At 33.5% G+C, this 17,153-nt stretch overlaps 4 protein-coding genes and 4 pseudogenes across 8 annotated transcripts, besides 6 other annotated features; 5 read left to right on the top strand and 3 right to left on the bottom strand.

Moving 5' to 3' along the window:
- Positions 1-230: 230 nt before the first annotated feature.
- Positions 231-443: a mobile genetic element.
- Positions 444-1,014: 571 nt separating this feature from the next.
- Positions 1,015-2,773: a mobile genetic element.
- A 138-nt stretch (positions 2,774-2,911) lies between these two features.
- Positions 2,912-2,948: a mobile genetic element.
- Positions 2,912-2,948: a terminal%2Cinverted (terminal inverted repeat of Banshee-A3 transposon ID:TVAGG3_0200630).
- A 798-nt stretch (positions 2,949-3,746) lies between these two features.
- TVAGG3_0200620 (ribonuclease H-like family) lies at positions 3,747-5,186 on the bottom strand (the record flags this gene model as incomplete). The annotated part of the gene is made up of 1 exon (XM_051226296.1): positions 3,747-5,186. One exon carries the CDS (start codon positions 5,184-5,186, stop codon positions 3,747-3,749), a length of 1,440 nt encoding a protein of 479 aa, XP_051111282.1.
- A 264-nt stretch (positions 5,187-5,450) lies between these two features.
- On the bottom strand, positions 5,451-6,144 carry TVAGG3_0200610 (uncharacterized protein; the record flags this gene model as incomplete). The annotated part of the gene is made up of 1 exon (XM_001293064.1): positions 5,451-6,144. A coding segment is annotated over one exon (694 nt), but the record flags the coding sequence as incomplete, so codon positions are not given.
- A 430-nt stretch (positions 6,145-6,574) lies between these two features.
- Positions 6,575-6,670: a terminal%2Cinverted (terminal inverted repeat of Maverick-3 transposon ID:TVAGG3_0200390).
- Positions 6,575-17,153: part of a mobile genetic element that runs on past the window's edge.
- Positions 7,991-8,948, top strand: TVAGG3_0200600 (protein of unknown function, DUF4106 family; the record flags this gene model as incomplete). The annotated part of the gene is made up of 1 exon (XM_051226295.1): positions 7,991-8,948. A coding segment is annotated over one exon (958 nt), but the record flags the coding sequence as incomplete, so codon positions are not given.
- On the top strand, positions 9,497-10,361 carry TVAGG3_0200590 (annotated as a pseudogene). Its single transcript has one exon. A coding segment is annotated over exon 1 (865 nt).
- Positions 11,349-12,080, top strand: TVAGG3_0200580 (annotated as a pseudogene). The gene has a single exon. A coding segment is annotated over exon 1 (732 nt).
- On the top strand, positions 12,987-13,521 carry TVAGG3_0200570 (annotated as a pseudogene). The gene has a single exon. A coding segment is annotated over exon 1 (535 nt).
- TVAGG3_0200560 (Poxvirus D5 protein-like family) lies at positions 15,166-15,597 on the top strand (the record flags this gene model as incomplete). The annotated part of the gene is made up of 1 exon (XM_051226294.1): positions 15,166-15,597. The coding sequence occupies one exon, from the start codon at positions 15,166-15,168 to the stop codon at positions 15,595-15,597; it is 432 nt and encodes a 143-aa protein (XP_051111280.1).
- Positions 16,695-17,145, bottom strand: TVAGG3_0200550 (annotated as a pseudogene). Its single transcript has one exon. A coding segment is annotated over exon 1 (451 nt).

The following is a 17,153-nucleotide window of genomic DNA, read 5'->3' as shown; positions in this document are numbered from 1 at the left end:
TATTAGGCAAAATCGCAACCGAATTTTTAAATCTCGATCGCAAAGAAAAATTTCGATTTTTTATAAAATCGCGAACTTCTGAAAAATTGCGAACAGAAAAAAATCGCGATTGTTTTTGAAATCGCGTTTTATTAGAAGTACGCGATTTTATAAAAAATCGAAATTAGATTAAAATATAGCGTCTAAAACCAAATTGCGAACAAGTTATGTATTGATTAAGAAAAATATATTTAAGATGAAGAATTGCTTGCTATGATGTACTGATTCATGATCAGTACATCATAGCAAGCAATTCTTTACATGAAGTTCGAAAACTTGGGTGCAATCAGATCTGATTGCACCCAAGTTTTCGAACTTTGTATAGGGAATTAAAGGGTGAGAGATATATAGTCTATCTATATATCTCTCACCCTTTAATTCCACCTCTGTAAGCGATAAAATTTTATCAAATATTTTATACTACGAGAAATTATGGCTTTGTTTCAGAGACGTATTGAATTTACCGATTGTGTTAAAATGAGATCGCTTAATCTTTAAATTTATTAAGTTAATCAAATTTTTGATTAAACGCAACGCTGTTTTGTGAAATCAAAACGATAAATATTCAATGCAAACGCACCTGAGCTATGTTCCTTTATTGCAGCCATTAAACATTTGTCTGGCTCACAATTTGAGAGCACTTCACCTAAATAATGCTATAATGAAAATTGAATTAATAAAAATCGTTTCTTCAAATAAACTTCACAAATATATTATCATTATGTGAATTTTTACTTATAAAATTAAATACATATTTAGTTTCTAGTTTTTTTTTCTATTGTCATTCAAAATATAGCTACAAAACGAAGAACCATAATTTTGATAAACACTAAATGATAATATGATTTATAATATAAATAAAATATTTTCAAGTCCAATAAATCAAAATTGATATTTTTAAAAAAACTAATTAAGAATTCAGTGATAATTTTATCAAATATTACAAGACAATATGATTTATAAGCAGAATAAAATGGGGAGAAGCTTCCTAAACTTTTTAATCCCATAAATATGGTCATTATCTGGAATAAAGAGTTAAGCGTCATATGTCACTTTTTGTACTAAGGAAACATCGACTTTATGCGTTATGACTTTTCGATGAGGAAACAAGTGTTCACGTATTATAAACTTCCTTATTCCAATAAACCGACCCTAAACATAATTAATTCTAAGCATGATAATGGTCTCTTTTCTATGATAACCAAATCAATTTGGTTATCATAGTAAAGCACCAAAAACTGGAATAGGAATCGGCAATATGGAATCATGAAGCAACTCGGATAAAATAAATATGGAACATTCATACATCCATTCCCTATTTTTAACCATATTATATTTTCAAACAAAATTCTCGTACTATTTTCAATAAAATTTGCATAACCTTGTTATTACTCTTAGGCGAAAGATGATTTTAATGTTAATTTTATAGAAGAACTTTTAATGCATAATAAAATAACCCTTTCCTATAAATTTAGACTTAAAACGGTGACAATAAACAAGCTTTAGTCTAGAAATTAATTTTCTACTACTATAAATGCATCTTTATCTTTAATTAGAAAAAAATTTATCAATTTTATTATCCAGATGAAAAAAGAAGTGACATATGATATTTTATCTAATTTAAAATCTTTTATTGATTGTTTTTAAAAACTTTGCATTTTGTATGAGTATTTCATGTTTAAATCAGTATAAATACGCAAAATACTTATGAAATTCCAGCTGTTATTCAGTACTATTCATTTTTCAGCAATCATTAACTGTGGAAGAGTATGGCAAACGTTCGATAATGATCATGTATACTCAGATCATCAAGAATGAATTAAAGTCAATGCAGGGAAATGGATAATCCGATTAAAAACCCCAAAAAGGAAAAAGATATTATATGAACGTCTCACAAATGGTTAGTACTAAGCTCTTTCCTGATGATTGAATATTCTTTCATATTTTTGTATATTGTAAGGGATTTTCTCCCCAAATATATAATACCTTCCTTATAAACGATCTACTTTCTTTGAATACAAGTATAATTTTACATTTTAGGAAAAAATTTATTTTTTCAAATTTATCTTATAACAATAGAGATTTATATATATGTGTGTCAATATAGGCTTTAGTGGTATAAAATTGGGTAGATTTTGTTTTATTTTGAGTAAAAAATTCAAAAAATACTACCTCATTTTGCGTGCAAAGGAATAGTCAGAGCTATTTAATAACATTTTACGAATGAACTATGGAATTACTATAACTTTTGAAGAAATTTCAAAGTTAATAGAAGATTGTATTTTAGAAATCAGCTAAAAGAATGATGTGCATACATCAAGCGTTAAAGTATCCTAATCAGAATATAGTAATATACAATGATTAGCAAAGCAGATTTGAATCGGCAAGAAGAGTTGCTTAAAAAATCAGTTGAGTCTTCTCTAGTTTCCACACTGCCTATTCCTGTTTAAGTGCGGTTATTCCTATTCCAGTTTTTGGTGCTTTACTATGATAACCAAATTGATTTGGTTATCATAGAAAAGAGACCATTATCATGCTTAGAATTAATTATGTTTAGGGTCGGTTTATTGGAATAAGGAAGTTTATAATACGTGAACACTTGTTTCCTCATCGAAAAGTCATAACGCATAAAGTCGATGTTTCCTTAGTACAAAAAGTGACATATGACGCTTAACTCTTTATTCCAGATAATGACCATATTTATGGGATTAAAAAGTTTAGGAAGCTTCTCCCCAATATTTATTATTAAATTTGAAAAAACACTTTTTTTATAAAAAAAAATTCGGGCTATTTATCTTATATATATATTATACAATGATTTGACATATATAGTATAATAGAAATATCATAAAAACTAACATCCATTCGAATATAATAAACAGAAATTCATCAAAAGTGACAACTCTCAATTTTTTGACATTTGTAAATTCTAAATTGAATGAGAAAAATGAAATAATACTAAGCATAATACAATATTCTAGATTTAATTATAATTAGGAAAAAGTTAGTTTTGAGAGTACTTTTCATAGGCATATAGAATGAAATCTTCTGAAAAATAATATCACATATACTCATATTATTTTCTAATATAAGGTTGCAAAAAGCGGGGAACGATACAGAAATTGAGAGAACCCGGCCCCTTAAGCGAGAACCCAGCACGGGGAAATGAACGATATAAAATGTAGTTTTTTCCTTATTTTTATCTCAATTTTTAATTTTTGAGAGGAAAAATTCAAGAAAAATATAGAGTTTAACGAGAAAAACATATGTATTTTGAGTACTCTTTCTATATTTTATTAAACAAAGAAATCAAAAATTCTCCGCTACGCGGCAATATTTTTGGAAACCCACTTTTCTAACCGTGGGTTAACTTAATTTTTTGAGAACTTTGAGAGGAAAACCGAACCCATTTACGGCTGGAGCGTTATATCTCGCTATCCAATCTTTTTCAGACCGTTAGAATTGCACATTGACCGCCGGGTTACCGAACCCACATCCATTAGTGCAATTTCCAATTCGGTTTAAGATCATTTTATTCTATAGCAAAATTCATGATAATATCATCGGAGCAAATTCAACAAAATAAAACTCGATTGTTTAATGAAATTACAAATTAAACCTTCCAGATGACAGAATTATATCAATTTTTACAAAAAATTAAGTTATTCAAGGTAGTAAAAAAGAAGTATTAGTAATAAAATGAATATTTACTTAGATTTCTTTTGATTACGGCGTCGTTTTGAATTGTAAATGTACAAGAAAATCATTTTCGCTTTGACCAATGCTTCTGATGCACGGCAACTAAGGGAATCAAAATGATGCTTCTGATAAGAGAATAACCTTTCAACAGCTGCTTCCGTTGCTGCAGCCGATAATAATTTCACTGCAATACGTGCTAGCTCTTTCCATTTCTGGTTGTTGACTAATGCTTTCCAGAATTTATACGGATCTGGTTCACTCAAATCGAAGCTGTTTCTGTGTAATCCATATTTGATCCATTTTCTGTACTGAGCAAGGAGATTTACATATTGCGTGTCATCGTAATCTAAAGAATGTGCAATCTGGTATAATGCGATTGACATCTTATCTATCGAGTTACCTGATAAATCACAAAGACCTTCATAATCTGTTTTTCCATCTTCCTGTGGATTTAATAAAGCTTGAGGAGTTAATCTCAGCTTATCATTGCGATATGGCTGTCTTTGTGCAAGCTGTGGATGCAAGACTGAATCAAAAGTGACTCCATCTTCAGGGCCAAACTGGCCATCGTGAAAATCTGACGATGAGGTATCGTCAGATCCGTTAGTATTATCTTCATTTTCTGTAGATTCGTTAGTATTTTCATCGTCCGGATCGTTAGTATTTGAATGATTTTGGTTTGCTGCAATATAATTGTCAATTTCTTGATCTGATATAGGTTCTACGGCTGTAACCGATTGGTAGCCTTCCGGAATAACTTCTTCAAATTCTGCAATTTCTTCCTCTTCGTGATAATCCTCATCAGTTGAAGACTCACCATCAGATTCTTCGAAGATATCCTCTTCTTCTTCGACTAATGGCTGATATTCAGCATTCGGGTCATTTGCCCTTTCTTGATCAAGGGTCTCTCCAAATGCGATACAGTCTGGTATACCTTTAATTACATCACGAACTAGTTCTCCTTCCATAGGGTAATTCGGATATACAAATTTCGCGATGTTGGATTCAACGTCTTTTTCGGAAGCTAAATCCGGAAATGCTTGGCGAAGTTGTTCTCTTCCAGTAAAGGTCAGTGAATTTGCGAGTTCAAGCAGTCCTCTGTTGCCAGTTCCTTCAAATCTGGCCAAAATACGCATTTGAAGGTAAACTTGGGCGCTCGAAGCTTCAGCTACAATATCATGAATCCTTTCGTGGTATTTCTCTTGAGTAAATTCAACATAGAATGCATTGGAAAATTCATCAGATGCACGGCAATACTGCACAAGAAGATCAATAGTATTTGCAGCAGTCGTTTCATCTCTCTCGAGGAGATGGACCAACTCGTAAACTGGATAGAATATGATGAAAAGACAAGGCAAGGCAAACTCCAAGAGATATCGTAATGGACCAAGAACATCTTGTATTGCATCCTTTAACCGGGCCGGAGTTTGGTATGTCAGCTTTTTCAACGTTTCATAATGCTTGACAAGCCATAAAATGATATCAAATTCACTTGTCCATCTTGTTTTTACGTAGAGTGGACATTCAACTTTGAAGTTAACAACGAACAGGCTTAGAGCGGAGAAAAAGTGAAATCTTATTCAGATTTTCAAATACTGGAAATTCATGTTCCATTGAATAGTCTTCAACAAATGACTTAACTGCCAAGGAAAGGGTATGCGCTGCACAAGGGATTCTGAGAAATCCGTCTGTTTGAACAAAATTGTGATCACATGCAAGGACTTGAGCAAGCAAGTTGTCAGTTACAACGGTTCCAAGTTTTATTCCATTTGAGGCCAACATTGCCAGAGCATCACGAATGGCACGATCATAAGAATCTGTTGTTCCGTCAAAGCCGGTCTTGATATCCAACGGAAAAGGATAACCATCATGTACCGATGGGTTATAAATCATTAAGTCAAGAGTCGGCCTACCACATGCAGTTCCAGCATCAATTAAGAGGGATACAGTATGGTCGAAGTAATCTGATAGACTTTTTTTGGCTGCTTCTTTGGAATCTTGCAAAAATTTTTCTGTAAGTTGAGCTCGGTTTATAGACTTGATTATATCATTAATTTGATCCTTCTTCTTCAATGTCATTCCTACTTCAAGAATGATTTCCACAAGATCACGGAATGAATCAGAAGATATAGCATTAAAGGAAATTTTGTTACAACCAATAAAAATCTCAATAGCTTGAAGAACCTTCTCTTTTGAAGTGAGAACTTTATCAAAATCGATAAGTTTTGTATAATAGCAAGTGTGGTCTGCTATTAATTTATTATCATTGTAGGATTCTAAATAAAATTGATGTAGACATTGCTTCCCTTCTGCATTTTTTGTAGCGCATCGAACAATTTTATGATGAGAGTTAGATTTAACTGGCACATATCCTTTAGGTATTTCATTAGGAACACCTGTTGGCATGGACCAAGTTTTATCATATCACATGTCAATTACATTTTATCGTTATCATTTCATATCACATGGCTGTACCCCCAATAAATTCTTTTCCCCGGCATTTGTAAAGTAACCCACTTTTTGCAACCTTATCTAATATATAACTATTTTATATAAAAATCAAATTCAATGATCTTAAAAGCGAATGATAAACCTCAAAATTTACGAATATAATGAGTGGGAATATAATGCTTATCTATCATAAAACCATATGAAATATTAATTTTTGCTTTACGCCTAATTTTTGACGACAATTAGCAAAAAATGTTAAATGTTAACACTCAGTCCATTTGAATATGAAAAATAAAATTGACTTTGATTAAATGTTTTTATTTATCATGCAATTCTTCTTGCGACCAAAGATTTGAATAAAACTTAAAAAAATAAGATAGCTTAAAAAATAAAAAAAAAAAAAAAAAAAAAAAAAGGTAGTGGGGCTTCCAGGCACTTCGTGCCTTCTAGCCCTGAAGATGTTTAGTATAAATGAAGTCTTAGAGGACAAACATGACTATGAGTTTTGATATGACAAGATAGAATATGAGAGAGGTCCTATAAACCGGAGAAAGTGTTATATAAACATCTGTCATATTACTCAGAATATTATACAGAATTCAATAAAAATATATTTTAGGTGAAGAGGTGAGATTTCACCTGTTTTTTCACCTCATTTTTCACCTCTTGAATTTTCATGAATTTCATCGTAAAGACTTTGTCAAGATTTCATCGTAAAGACTTTGTCAAGATTTCATCGTAAAGACTTTGTCAAAACTTCATCGTAAAGACTTTGTCAAAACTTCATCGTAAAGACTTTGTCAAAACTTCATCGTAAAGACTTTGTCAAGATTTCTTCGTAAAGACTTTGTCAAGATTTCTTCGTAAAGACTTTGTCAAAACTTCATCGTAATGAGCGTAAATCAGACAAAAATATATTTTAGGGTAGAAGGGTATATCTACCCCGTTTTCTACCCTCTTTTCTACCCCATATGTACTTACTGAAAAAGTATGTGTTCCATCTGTCATTTTACTCAGAATTTTACACCAAAAATAATGTTTAGGTGAAGAGGTGAGATTTCACCTGTTTTTTCACCTAATTTTTCACCTCTTGAATTTTCATGAAATTTACACCAAAAATAATGTTTAGGTGAAGAGGTGAGATTTCACCTGTTTTTTCACCTAATTTTTCACCCTCTTGAATTTTCATGAAATTTACACCAAAAATATACTACTAGGGTCATTTACGAAGAAATCTCACAAAGTCTTTACGATGAAATCTTGACAAAGTCTTTACGAAGAAATCTCAACAAAGTCTTTACGAAGAAATCTCAACAAAACATAGACAAGAAAGTTCATGAGAAATTAGATGAAGAAGTCTTAACAAAGTCTTTACGAAGAAATTCATGAAAATTCAAGAGGTGAGAAATGAGGTGAAAAAAGAGGTGAAATCTCACCTCTTCACCTAAAATATATTTTTGGGTCATTTACGAAGAAATCTCAACAAAGTCTTTACGAAGAAATCTCAACAAAGTCTTTACGAAGAAGTCACAATAAAGTCTTTACGAAGAAGTCACAATAAACATCTATCAAAAACCGCTTTTTAACTTCACTTAAAATGCCACGTAAGCTACGTAAGAATATACGTAAGAGGAAGAGAGCATTGAAACATCCAATAGTAAAACTGACACCACAACAACAATTGCAACAACAAATGCTGAATGACCCCACTATGTTGCAACAAATGTCAAGCAATCCTATGCTTTTAAACCGAGTCATTGGTGCACAGAGTGGAGGTTTAAGAGCGGCACTTTTAGCGAAAATGGCAGGCTATGGTGGAGCTGCAGACGGAACAGCATATAACCCTCAAAGTCAAATGAATTTGAGTTCACTCAAAAATCAAATAGCAGATGTCAAAAAGTCAAACATAGACATACAGAAGCAAATAGGTGAAAACGAAAAGAAACTAGAATATGACAGACACACAAAGAAACTCAATGAGTTAAACGTAGAGAAAAAGAAGAAAGAAGAACAACTGAAAGAACTAAGTACAGAGCAATATGCGAAAAAAGTGTCAGAAAAAGCAGCAGAAGTAGCAAAAATGGAACAAGATGTTATAAATTTGAAAAACCATACTACTCAATATAAAGTACTGAAAGATGAAGAGATAAAACAAAAAGCCCTGAAGACATATATGGATAGCGATGAGTATAAAAAAGAAGTTGAAGCAAATGTAAAGGCAGAAAAACTTTTACAGTTGCAAAACCAAACCGTACAGTATGAAAACTTAGCACAAGAAAGTAAAAATAACGACGCGGCTATGCAAAAGGCAATGAAAAGCGCAGAATATATAAAAGCTAACAATGACTGGTTAGATGCCCAAGCCAACGCTAAAGCAGCCCAACTCATAGGGTCAATAAGGACAAAAATACAAGCGGATGAAGATAGTTCAAATGAAGCTTTAACAAATGCTGACTTTAAGAACGCTTTCGAAGCTCTTCATAGTAAGGTGAAACAAGTGAACGACTTCTCATCTGGAAAGAAACTGAAGTCTGAAGGTTTCGACAAAGAGTTAAAAGAAGTAGCACAAAATATGACGAAAATAACAGATGCAGCAACGAGACAGGCAGTTCAAAGTGCCTATGACGCCGTTAGAGCAACTGTTGTGAAAAGTCAAGAAAAAGAGTTACAACAGACCAAAACAGACCTAGTAAATGCTTTCTTAAAAACGAAAAGTCAGGTAGGACATTACGCTGCAGATGGAACATATGTGCCAGCTGGTGGAACTTATATACCACCAAACCCTCCAAGAGAAGCACCTGCACCAGGACTACCTAGAACATTTACATCGTCACATGGACACAGACACAGGCATGCACAACAACCAGCACAACAACCACCTCCACAACCAGCACAACAACCAACACAACAACCAACAGTTCAAAACCCTGCACAACAACAACCACAAACAGAGCAAGGACATAAAAGAAGTAGAGAACAAGGAAACCAAGAATTCTTAAAAATGCTTAAAGAAGAGTGTGGTTTCCCAGATACTGTTGACTTTAGTGACAGATATAAAGAAGCTATTGGAAAGTTCAAGGATGGAAATACTGACCCGAACCTATTTAGCTTTATGGCTCAGCACCAAAACGGATATAATCTCAAACCTGGAAAATACAAGCTCGCTAAGGGATATGATTTAATAGCATATCATCCAAATGACATGGATGAATTTACTCCGAGATATTTGATGTCAGAGCTAAATGACAATTCAACTTTCGTCATGAAACGCGTAAAAAATAGAGACGGAACGAAAGAACAAAAGCTTATGAATGCGGATGACGTAGATAGGGAAATTGTTGAAAACGGTCTCGGAATATATGAAATGCCAGCAGATGAGGTACAAGAAACTCCACAGGAAGAAGTTCAGATACAACCAGACATGGAAGAAATAGTTCAGCAACAACAGCTAGAAGAGCCTGAAGGAAACGAACAAGTCCTTCCTTTGGAAACTAACTTCACAGAACTAGATGAAGATTTGGAACAGCCGAAAAATCTTGACCCTCAACAAGAGTATGCGGAGAATATGGAATATTTCCAAGAGTCTAAAAAAAATTCGGCTGACATAGTAGAAGAATATCGAAAAATGTTTGCCGACATACAAAAGACTCCAGCACCAGATGAAAATATTCAGCATAGAATGGAAGAACTGAAAAAAAATGTACACAAATACAACAACCCTTTTTACTTACGAGCATTTAACGTTCAATCTTCGGATGAACTCGGTGAAAATAAAAGGTTAAATTTCAAGAAAACATATAGAAATGAAACATTGTTTAAAGTTCATTCAGAACCTAACCAAGATGGAAACAAACCTACTTTTGTTTCTGCAGACGATGGAACTACAATGAGATGGGGTCATAAAGCTAATCCGGATAGGTGGTTCATAAACTTACAACCACAATTCCAAGAAGTTGTAGACGCAATGGAAGTCAATGGTGAACGAGATATAGCTGGTATTTTAAGCGCGGCTTTAATGCCATTGAAAGATATGAAACATGCAGATATTTTGGACCAGTATGAAATGAAACATGGCTGATGGAAATATAACACCTGACGTTCTAGAACATTTATCTCAAAGAACTACACAGAACCATAGAGATGGTATATTTGGTGAAGAGTTTAGAAAGAAAGTTAGGGAGGAGAAGGAAGAGAACCTATTGTACATGACCTTGCAAACGAAAGTTTACAAAATGTCATAAAAACTTACTTTGCAGACAATGAACCGAGAAGGGATGAATATTTAAGAAAACTCAAATGGACAGTACCAAATGAAATGTTAGTATTGAAAAACATGTTCCTTGACAAAATAAAACCAACTACAGAATAAACGACGCAAGACTGAAAGATTGGGTAGAAGCTTTCCCATTCACAAAAGATATAGTTGGTAACATGGAAAGAAAACCAGAATGGCTACAAAAACATATATTTGGAAACGAGCATATTCCATATGGACAGGCACTGTTTGAGAGCTTGAACCGGAAACTCAGGAAAGAGTCATGCAAACAATACGCGAAGACTCAAATACAAACTATGACAAACTCTTTCTAGGATATAGGTTACCTGAGATGGGCGACCAGAGCCAAAAGGCAAAAAGGACATGGGAAATTTGCAACATACTAGATGAACATAATGCAAAGATGCAACAACTTCAAGCAGAGGGCAATGAAGGAAAAAGAAGAGTTAAAAACTCAGTCAGGAAGAAAGTAAAGCTTGGTCCACGTGGGTTCTATTATGACATATAAATCCAACTATTCTATATTTTTACTCATATGAAATGTACGCCGCTCAGAATATAACGCCAACAGTTTTGGATGCCATGAATGGAAATGTTTCCGAATGGTATAACGAATGCGACAATGCCATTAGAAGGTCAGAAATAGTTCCTGGAACTTACGAATATACAACTGCTGTTTCTTATGGAAACGTAGGTGAGTTTGGAGAAGGTTCTTCAACAACAGTAGATATTGCTTGCGACAGGTTTCATATAATTTCTATTGACAACTCTTTCTTATACGTGGAACAAGACATTGAAATAAAAACCTTCTGCCAAGTTGTCTGACAAGAAAGGTTGCAATGGAATTTTCTATGTCGGATACCAATATGCTCCAGAAGTTTTCATGGATATAAGATATATTCTAACTCTGACTTAGTTCAAACAGTAACATGGGCAAACTATGAATGGTTCGCTTTGAGAAACTCAGTACAACCACAAGCTAGAGAACAAACAGACCAGTATGCAACTATTGAGAAAATAAGAAGACTTGACCCTAACGTTCCAGGAGTTTATGTTAACCTTTCTGGACAAAATGCAGCAGCAGTAACCAAAGTAAAATTGAAACTTAGAGTTCCTTTGTCATCTTTCCTCATCTTCAGGTTTTTAAGATACTTGCCAAACTGGGCAGGAAAAATTTCTATCGAACTTACTCCAAGCAAAAATAACTTAGTCATTGCACCAACACAAGACCCATTCACTCTTACAGACGTAAAGGGAGCAAATCAAACGTCATTCGCCGATTTTGCAAAGACAAAGTTGACTTAGACTTTGGTTTCTCAAACCTCAACACTGAAGTAAACTACTACTTCAATGCTGCTGGAACTGCTTGGGACCCAGTTAAGTTCACATGCGAAAAGTTTGAATGCAAGAGAATAGAAAGCAGACTTGCAGTCTATATGTTGGACCCAGATATTTCAAATGCTTTAGCTGCCAAATATATTGCAGTTCCACTTATGTTCCCTATACACCAAATATCTGTCAAAGACTTTGCAGGTGAAGTTGGAAACCAAAGTGCTGACCCAGGTGCAAGAACAGATATTGCTTTGACAACTGCAATGAAACATGCAGATACTATGTTTGTACTGTTCAGACGAACTATAAATGACTATTCTTGTTTCTACAACCCTGGTATTAAATACCATATAAACATAGATGGCAAATACTATCCAAGAGAAGAATATTCTACAGTTGAGGATATGAGGTCATACAACTTGACATTAGATGCTATGAACTTTAACAACAACTTCACAACAACCATTAACCCTGAAATGCAAAGTTCTATTATGCCATATGTGAAAGTATGGACCATACAGGAGCTCAAAACACTCAATATACAAATGGAGACCGTTCAAACTTTTGGCTTGGCATTCCATTTGCTGACTCAGAAGACTTTATGGGTGGTATTTCAACTGTTGGTACAGTTCAAATACAATATACTGGTGACAGAGACGGTCCAAATGAATTGAAAGCAAAGAAGTTTACAAAACCAATAGCACTTTTCACGGAAGATGCTCTTTTGAAATTCGTTCGATGAAACCTGCTGGGGCTCCTCAGATTGGTATAACGACAGCTTCCATCGAGCAGATTTTGGCAGCAGGTCAGTAAGTTGTTCTTGAACTGACTTCTCTCCGTCAAATATTGACAGTACGCCAGTTTTGATATAATATTGTATTAAAAACTTTCCTTTAGAAATATCGGTCAGTTTTGTTGTTATATTTTTGTCTGCTTCAAGAACTTTCACCATCTCGGTTATACCAACTTTCTTTGCTTTATGAAAATATTTTGGTTCAGCAAAGACTGCTATTCTATAACATTTTCCATTGTTTGTGTAAAGAACTATTCTGTCAATGTATTTGTATTGTTTGTGTGTGTAAACTTTGTTCTGCTTCAATTCGAAGAGATACTCGAATACGTCCATATTTTTATTCGAAGTAAAATGTCATTTCCGAAAAATAGAAGCGTAAGTGTTTCAAAAGGTTTAATGGCGGTGGCAGATGTGAAGTTAAATTCACCAACTCAAACAAACAGTCAAAGTGTTGTTGTCAATGTCAAAGAAAGAGATGTTGAAGTGGGGAAACCATACGAAGACGAAGATGGTATAACAATAGTTCCTGTAAAAGAACAACCAACATACCCTGAAGTTAGCAGAGACTTAAGTTCTGTTGCAGATATTCGAACTGACTACATGCAACTGAAAGATAAGCTTAAAACTCAGGAGAAGATTTGTCAAGCTTTAGGTCTAATGTTAAACTTGGTTGAGCACAACCCTGTAAAAGTGAACTCATATGTCATCGCACCTCATGAAGTTTTGAAAGAACTATTGAAACTTTTGACAGAGGCAGACGATATAAACATCAAAGAAATAGAACCCGACATTGCTTGCTGTGGTGTTTCATATAATGTCATTGACAAGATATACGTTATGAAAGGAGTGAAACGTTGAACTTAAAATATAGTTTCCCAGACGTCATAAAAATATTTGACGACCACAACATTCATTAAAATTTAGTTGCTAAGTAAAAATGGCAGAAGACATAGTGGTTTATACTATTACGACTAAAAACCCGAGTCATATAATTCTATAACAACAAACTTACAAAGTCCTCAAGGACGTATTGTAAACTAACCTTAAACACAATGACGACTAAAGCCTGTTTTGCTCTTTTGACACCAGAAGACTTTGTTGTTGTGAATGGTAAAAAATACTTCTTTGAAGATACTTACTCAGATATACCACCAACAGGTTTGTTGACTTATTTAATACTTTAAGGACGGATGTAACATGTGCTGCAACTAGAGCAGGTTTCATTATGTTTGGATGTCCGACTGAGTTTACTATAAACGATATGAGCTATAATACAAACTTATATCTGGTTTTTACTACCAACATTTCCTATAACAGGAAAAGTGTCATACAAGGTCTATCTGTTCCATTGACTTTAAGTACACCTATTTTATATATTGTTTTCAAACTTAGGTTCAAAGTGCTATTCGAATGTCGACAGAAACTACTATGACCAAAAGATACTCATGCGTATAAACAACACTTTCTCTGCTGGTTTGCCTATTGTTCATTCGAATGCAGAGTTTTCAGCTTTAGTAAACTCAAACACTTTAGCAAACATAAACTTAACCTTAGTTGACGCAAACTTTGTTCCTGTAAAACTTTTATGTCCTATGTATTTGTCAATGACGGCAGAAAGTTTCGAATTGGAAGATGCAACTGGTGAAAGTATTGTACTACAAGAACAACTTCAACAACAAATAGCTCAAGAACAACAAATGCAACAAATGGAACAAATGCAACAACAAAGTCAAGAATAAAAAAATATTATTTTTTTTATTTTTATAAAATGTACAGAATAGATGTTTCAGATTTTTATGACTTCCAAGCCTTCAGAAATATGTGTCCATTTAGAGACTATAACAAAGCAGTCGAGAATTTGAAACGTTTAGTCATTTATGTTGACTCTGCCCCAGAATGTTATGTCATGAAAGAATGGGATGTTGTCTTTAACAAACCAAGAGCAACAATAGTTTCAGAACAAGAATGTAGACAGAAACTTAAGAAAATAAAAGTCGTACAAGTTGGCATGAAGATGTTAGATGCTTGGGATATCTTATTGTCAAAGTTAGAAGATTTTTCAGTTCGAGGTATAAAGTTCTATACACCTTCTCCAAACTTCTATTCTATCTTCACTGGATATAAATACGAACAAGTAGAATGGAAAGAAAATATTATAGAAGCTTGGTTAGACCATGTCAAAGAAATTATATGCAATGGAAACGAAAGAGTCTATGAGTATATCTTATGTTGGTTTGCAAACATCTTACAACATCCAAGTGCTAAAAATGAAACTGCTCTCATTATAATTGGAAAACAAGGAACTGGTAAGAACACATTCTTTACAGATATATTTTGTGCAAACTGTTAGAGGGCTATTCGAATCCGAATATGACAAACTTAGAAAACATCTGCGGTAAATTTAACTCTTCAATAGAGAATATGAAACTTATAGTATGTAACGAACTTCAAAGTATAGATACAACAAAAGGTTTTAAACTCAGATGCTTTGAAGAGTCTTATAACAGACAAAGTTGGAGTTGTTGAAAGAAAATATAAAGACCAAAGAGTTTGTGAAAATGTTGCAAACTTCATTATGGTTTCAAACAATGTTGTTCCGATGAAGTTAGAAAGTTCTGACAGAAGATATGTAGTTGTCAGAACGTCAGATTCTCATATGCAAGATACAGAATATTTTGACGACTTAGCAGAAACTTTGACACCTAACTTTTACAACCACTTGTTCTCATATTTCATGACATTAGATATTTCAAAGTTCAATCCAAGACAAATTCCACATACCGAAGAGAGACAAACATTGTTAGAAGCAAACAAGAGTGTATATGAACTGTTTATAGATGAGACTAACTTTGAGTGTTTAGATGAAAGGTCATTGTACGACTCGTATAAACAGTATTGTCAAGAATATGGTTATATGGCAGCTTCTAAACGTACATTCTTGGCAAATGTCAAAAGTCTTTTAGATGTTCAGAATGGTGTATATACAAAGAAAAATTTTTATGAGTAAATTTAAAAAAAAATATTTTTTTTATTTTATTTGAAATGTACGCTGAGTTTGTTGGAAAAGACCGTTGGGAAACTTGTTTGTTAGATGAGAAATATGAAATTCACTGTTGTGAGTCATTTGAAGTCAGAAACAAAGAGACAAAAAGAGTTTTAAGCGGATGGGAGGGAAATAAAGGATATGCTATTATGAGGATGAGTGGGAAACGCTATTTTAAACATGTTGTCATTGCAACTCATTTTATACCGAACCCTAACAATTTACCTTTTGTAGACCATATAAACCGTATAAGAAACGACAATAGACTTGAGAACTTACGTTGGGTTACTCGTTCTGAAAACAATAAGAACAGAGGCAAATTTGGAGATATAGTATTCGAATTTGTCGACGAACTAGAAGATGAAGCAATTGAAATTACAGACTATGGTAAGCATACGTTTGAGTTTTACTACTATAGCGAAGAACAAGACTCTTTCTACTTTTATACCGGTGTAAACTATAGAAAATTACAAGTATATTTTACTAAGGCGGACTATGCTTATGTAAACGCTAGAGATACAGATGGAAAATACGTTCAAATACTTCTTAACAAATTCAAGAAGCTATATGGCATACCATTTTAAAACGTTTTTTATAAAAAATATTTTTTTATCCGATAGAAAAGATGACGAAATATATTTCAGTCAACAAGTACATGACAGAAGTCAAAGAAGAACTAGACCCATTCGCTTATTTGAATGTTTACTTCTACCATTTTGAAAAGTCTTCATTCAGCAAAGTTTGGAACATCGAACCAGTTAAGTTTGCTATTGTGACTAAAAATGGTGCGAAATTTGAAGACTTAGACATAGAAGGTTTGTTAGCAGTCAAAGAAAGTTTTGACAGAAGGTTTTCAAACCTTAAAGAAGGCAAAGCATACAAACTTGTTATACCTTATGAACCAAAGAAAGCAGACGACTATGAATATTATGAGTCTAAGATAGTTGAAGTTCAAGGTAAATTGGGTAAAAAGATTTTAGAGTCTAAGCCAGTGTTTACTCCTAAAGAGGAAGAGAACATTGACATTGACCCAGAAATGTTCTAAAAATAAAATTTTATTTTTACATGTCAAATTTCTTTTTCTCTGGAACTGTTCAGGTTCTTTTTTCTCTTCTTCTACTTTCTTTTCTTTCTTTTCTCTTCTTCTTCTTCTCTGGTGGAGTTATGTCAAATTTGGCGCAACCATATTTATGTAAAAGTTCTTTGTCCTTTAATAGCTCTTCTATTCTGTTCCTATTTCATCTTCAAGAACAGCGCATGTGTCTTCTTTGCATTCTAAGAACTTTTGTTGGACTTCATCTTTCCAATCGGCGTCATCTCTGTCAACAAGTCTGTCATTGACAAACTTAAAGACTTCTCTGCTTAATGTTTTATGGTTCTTGTCATATTCCCAGAAACAGAACTTTAGAACAAATTCACCTTTCTTGTTTACACTATGTAAGATTTTATGGTCGACAGATTTTTGCTGTCGAAAAGTTTGTCTCGAATATAGATAGCGAAATCGCTAGACATTTTCAAAA

Source organism: Trichomonas vaginalis, chromosome IV, assembly GCF_026262505.1.
Source record: "Trichomonas vaginalis G3 chromosome IV, whole genome shotgun sequence".
Lineage (NCBI taxonomy): Eukaryota > Parabasalia > Trichomonadida > Trichomonadidae > Trichomonas > Trichomonas vaginalis.
Note: the sequence above shows the minus strand (reverse complement) of the source record. Positions and strands in the feature narration are given on the sequence as shown.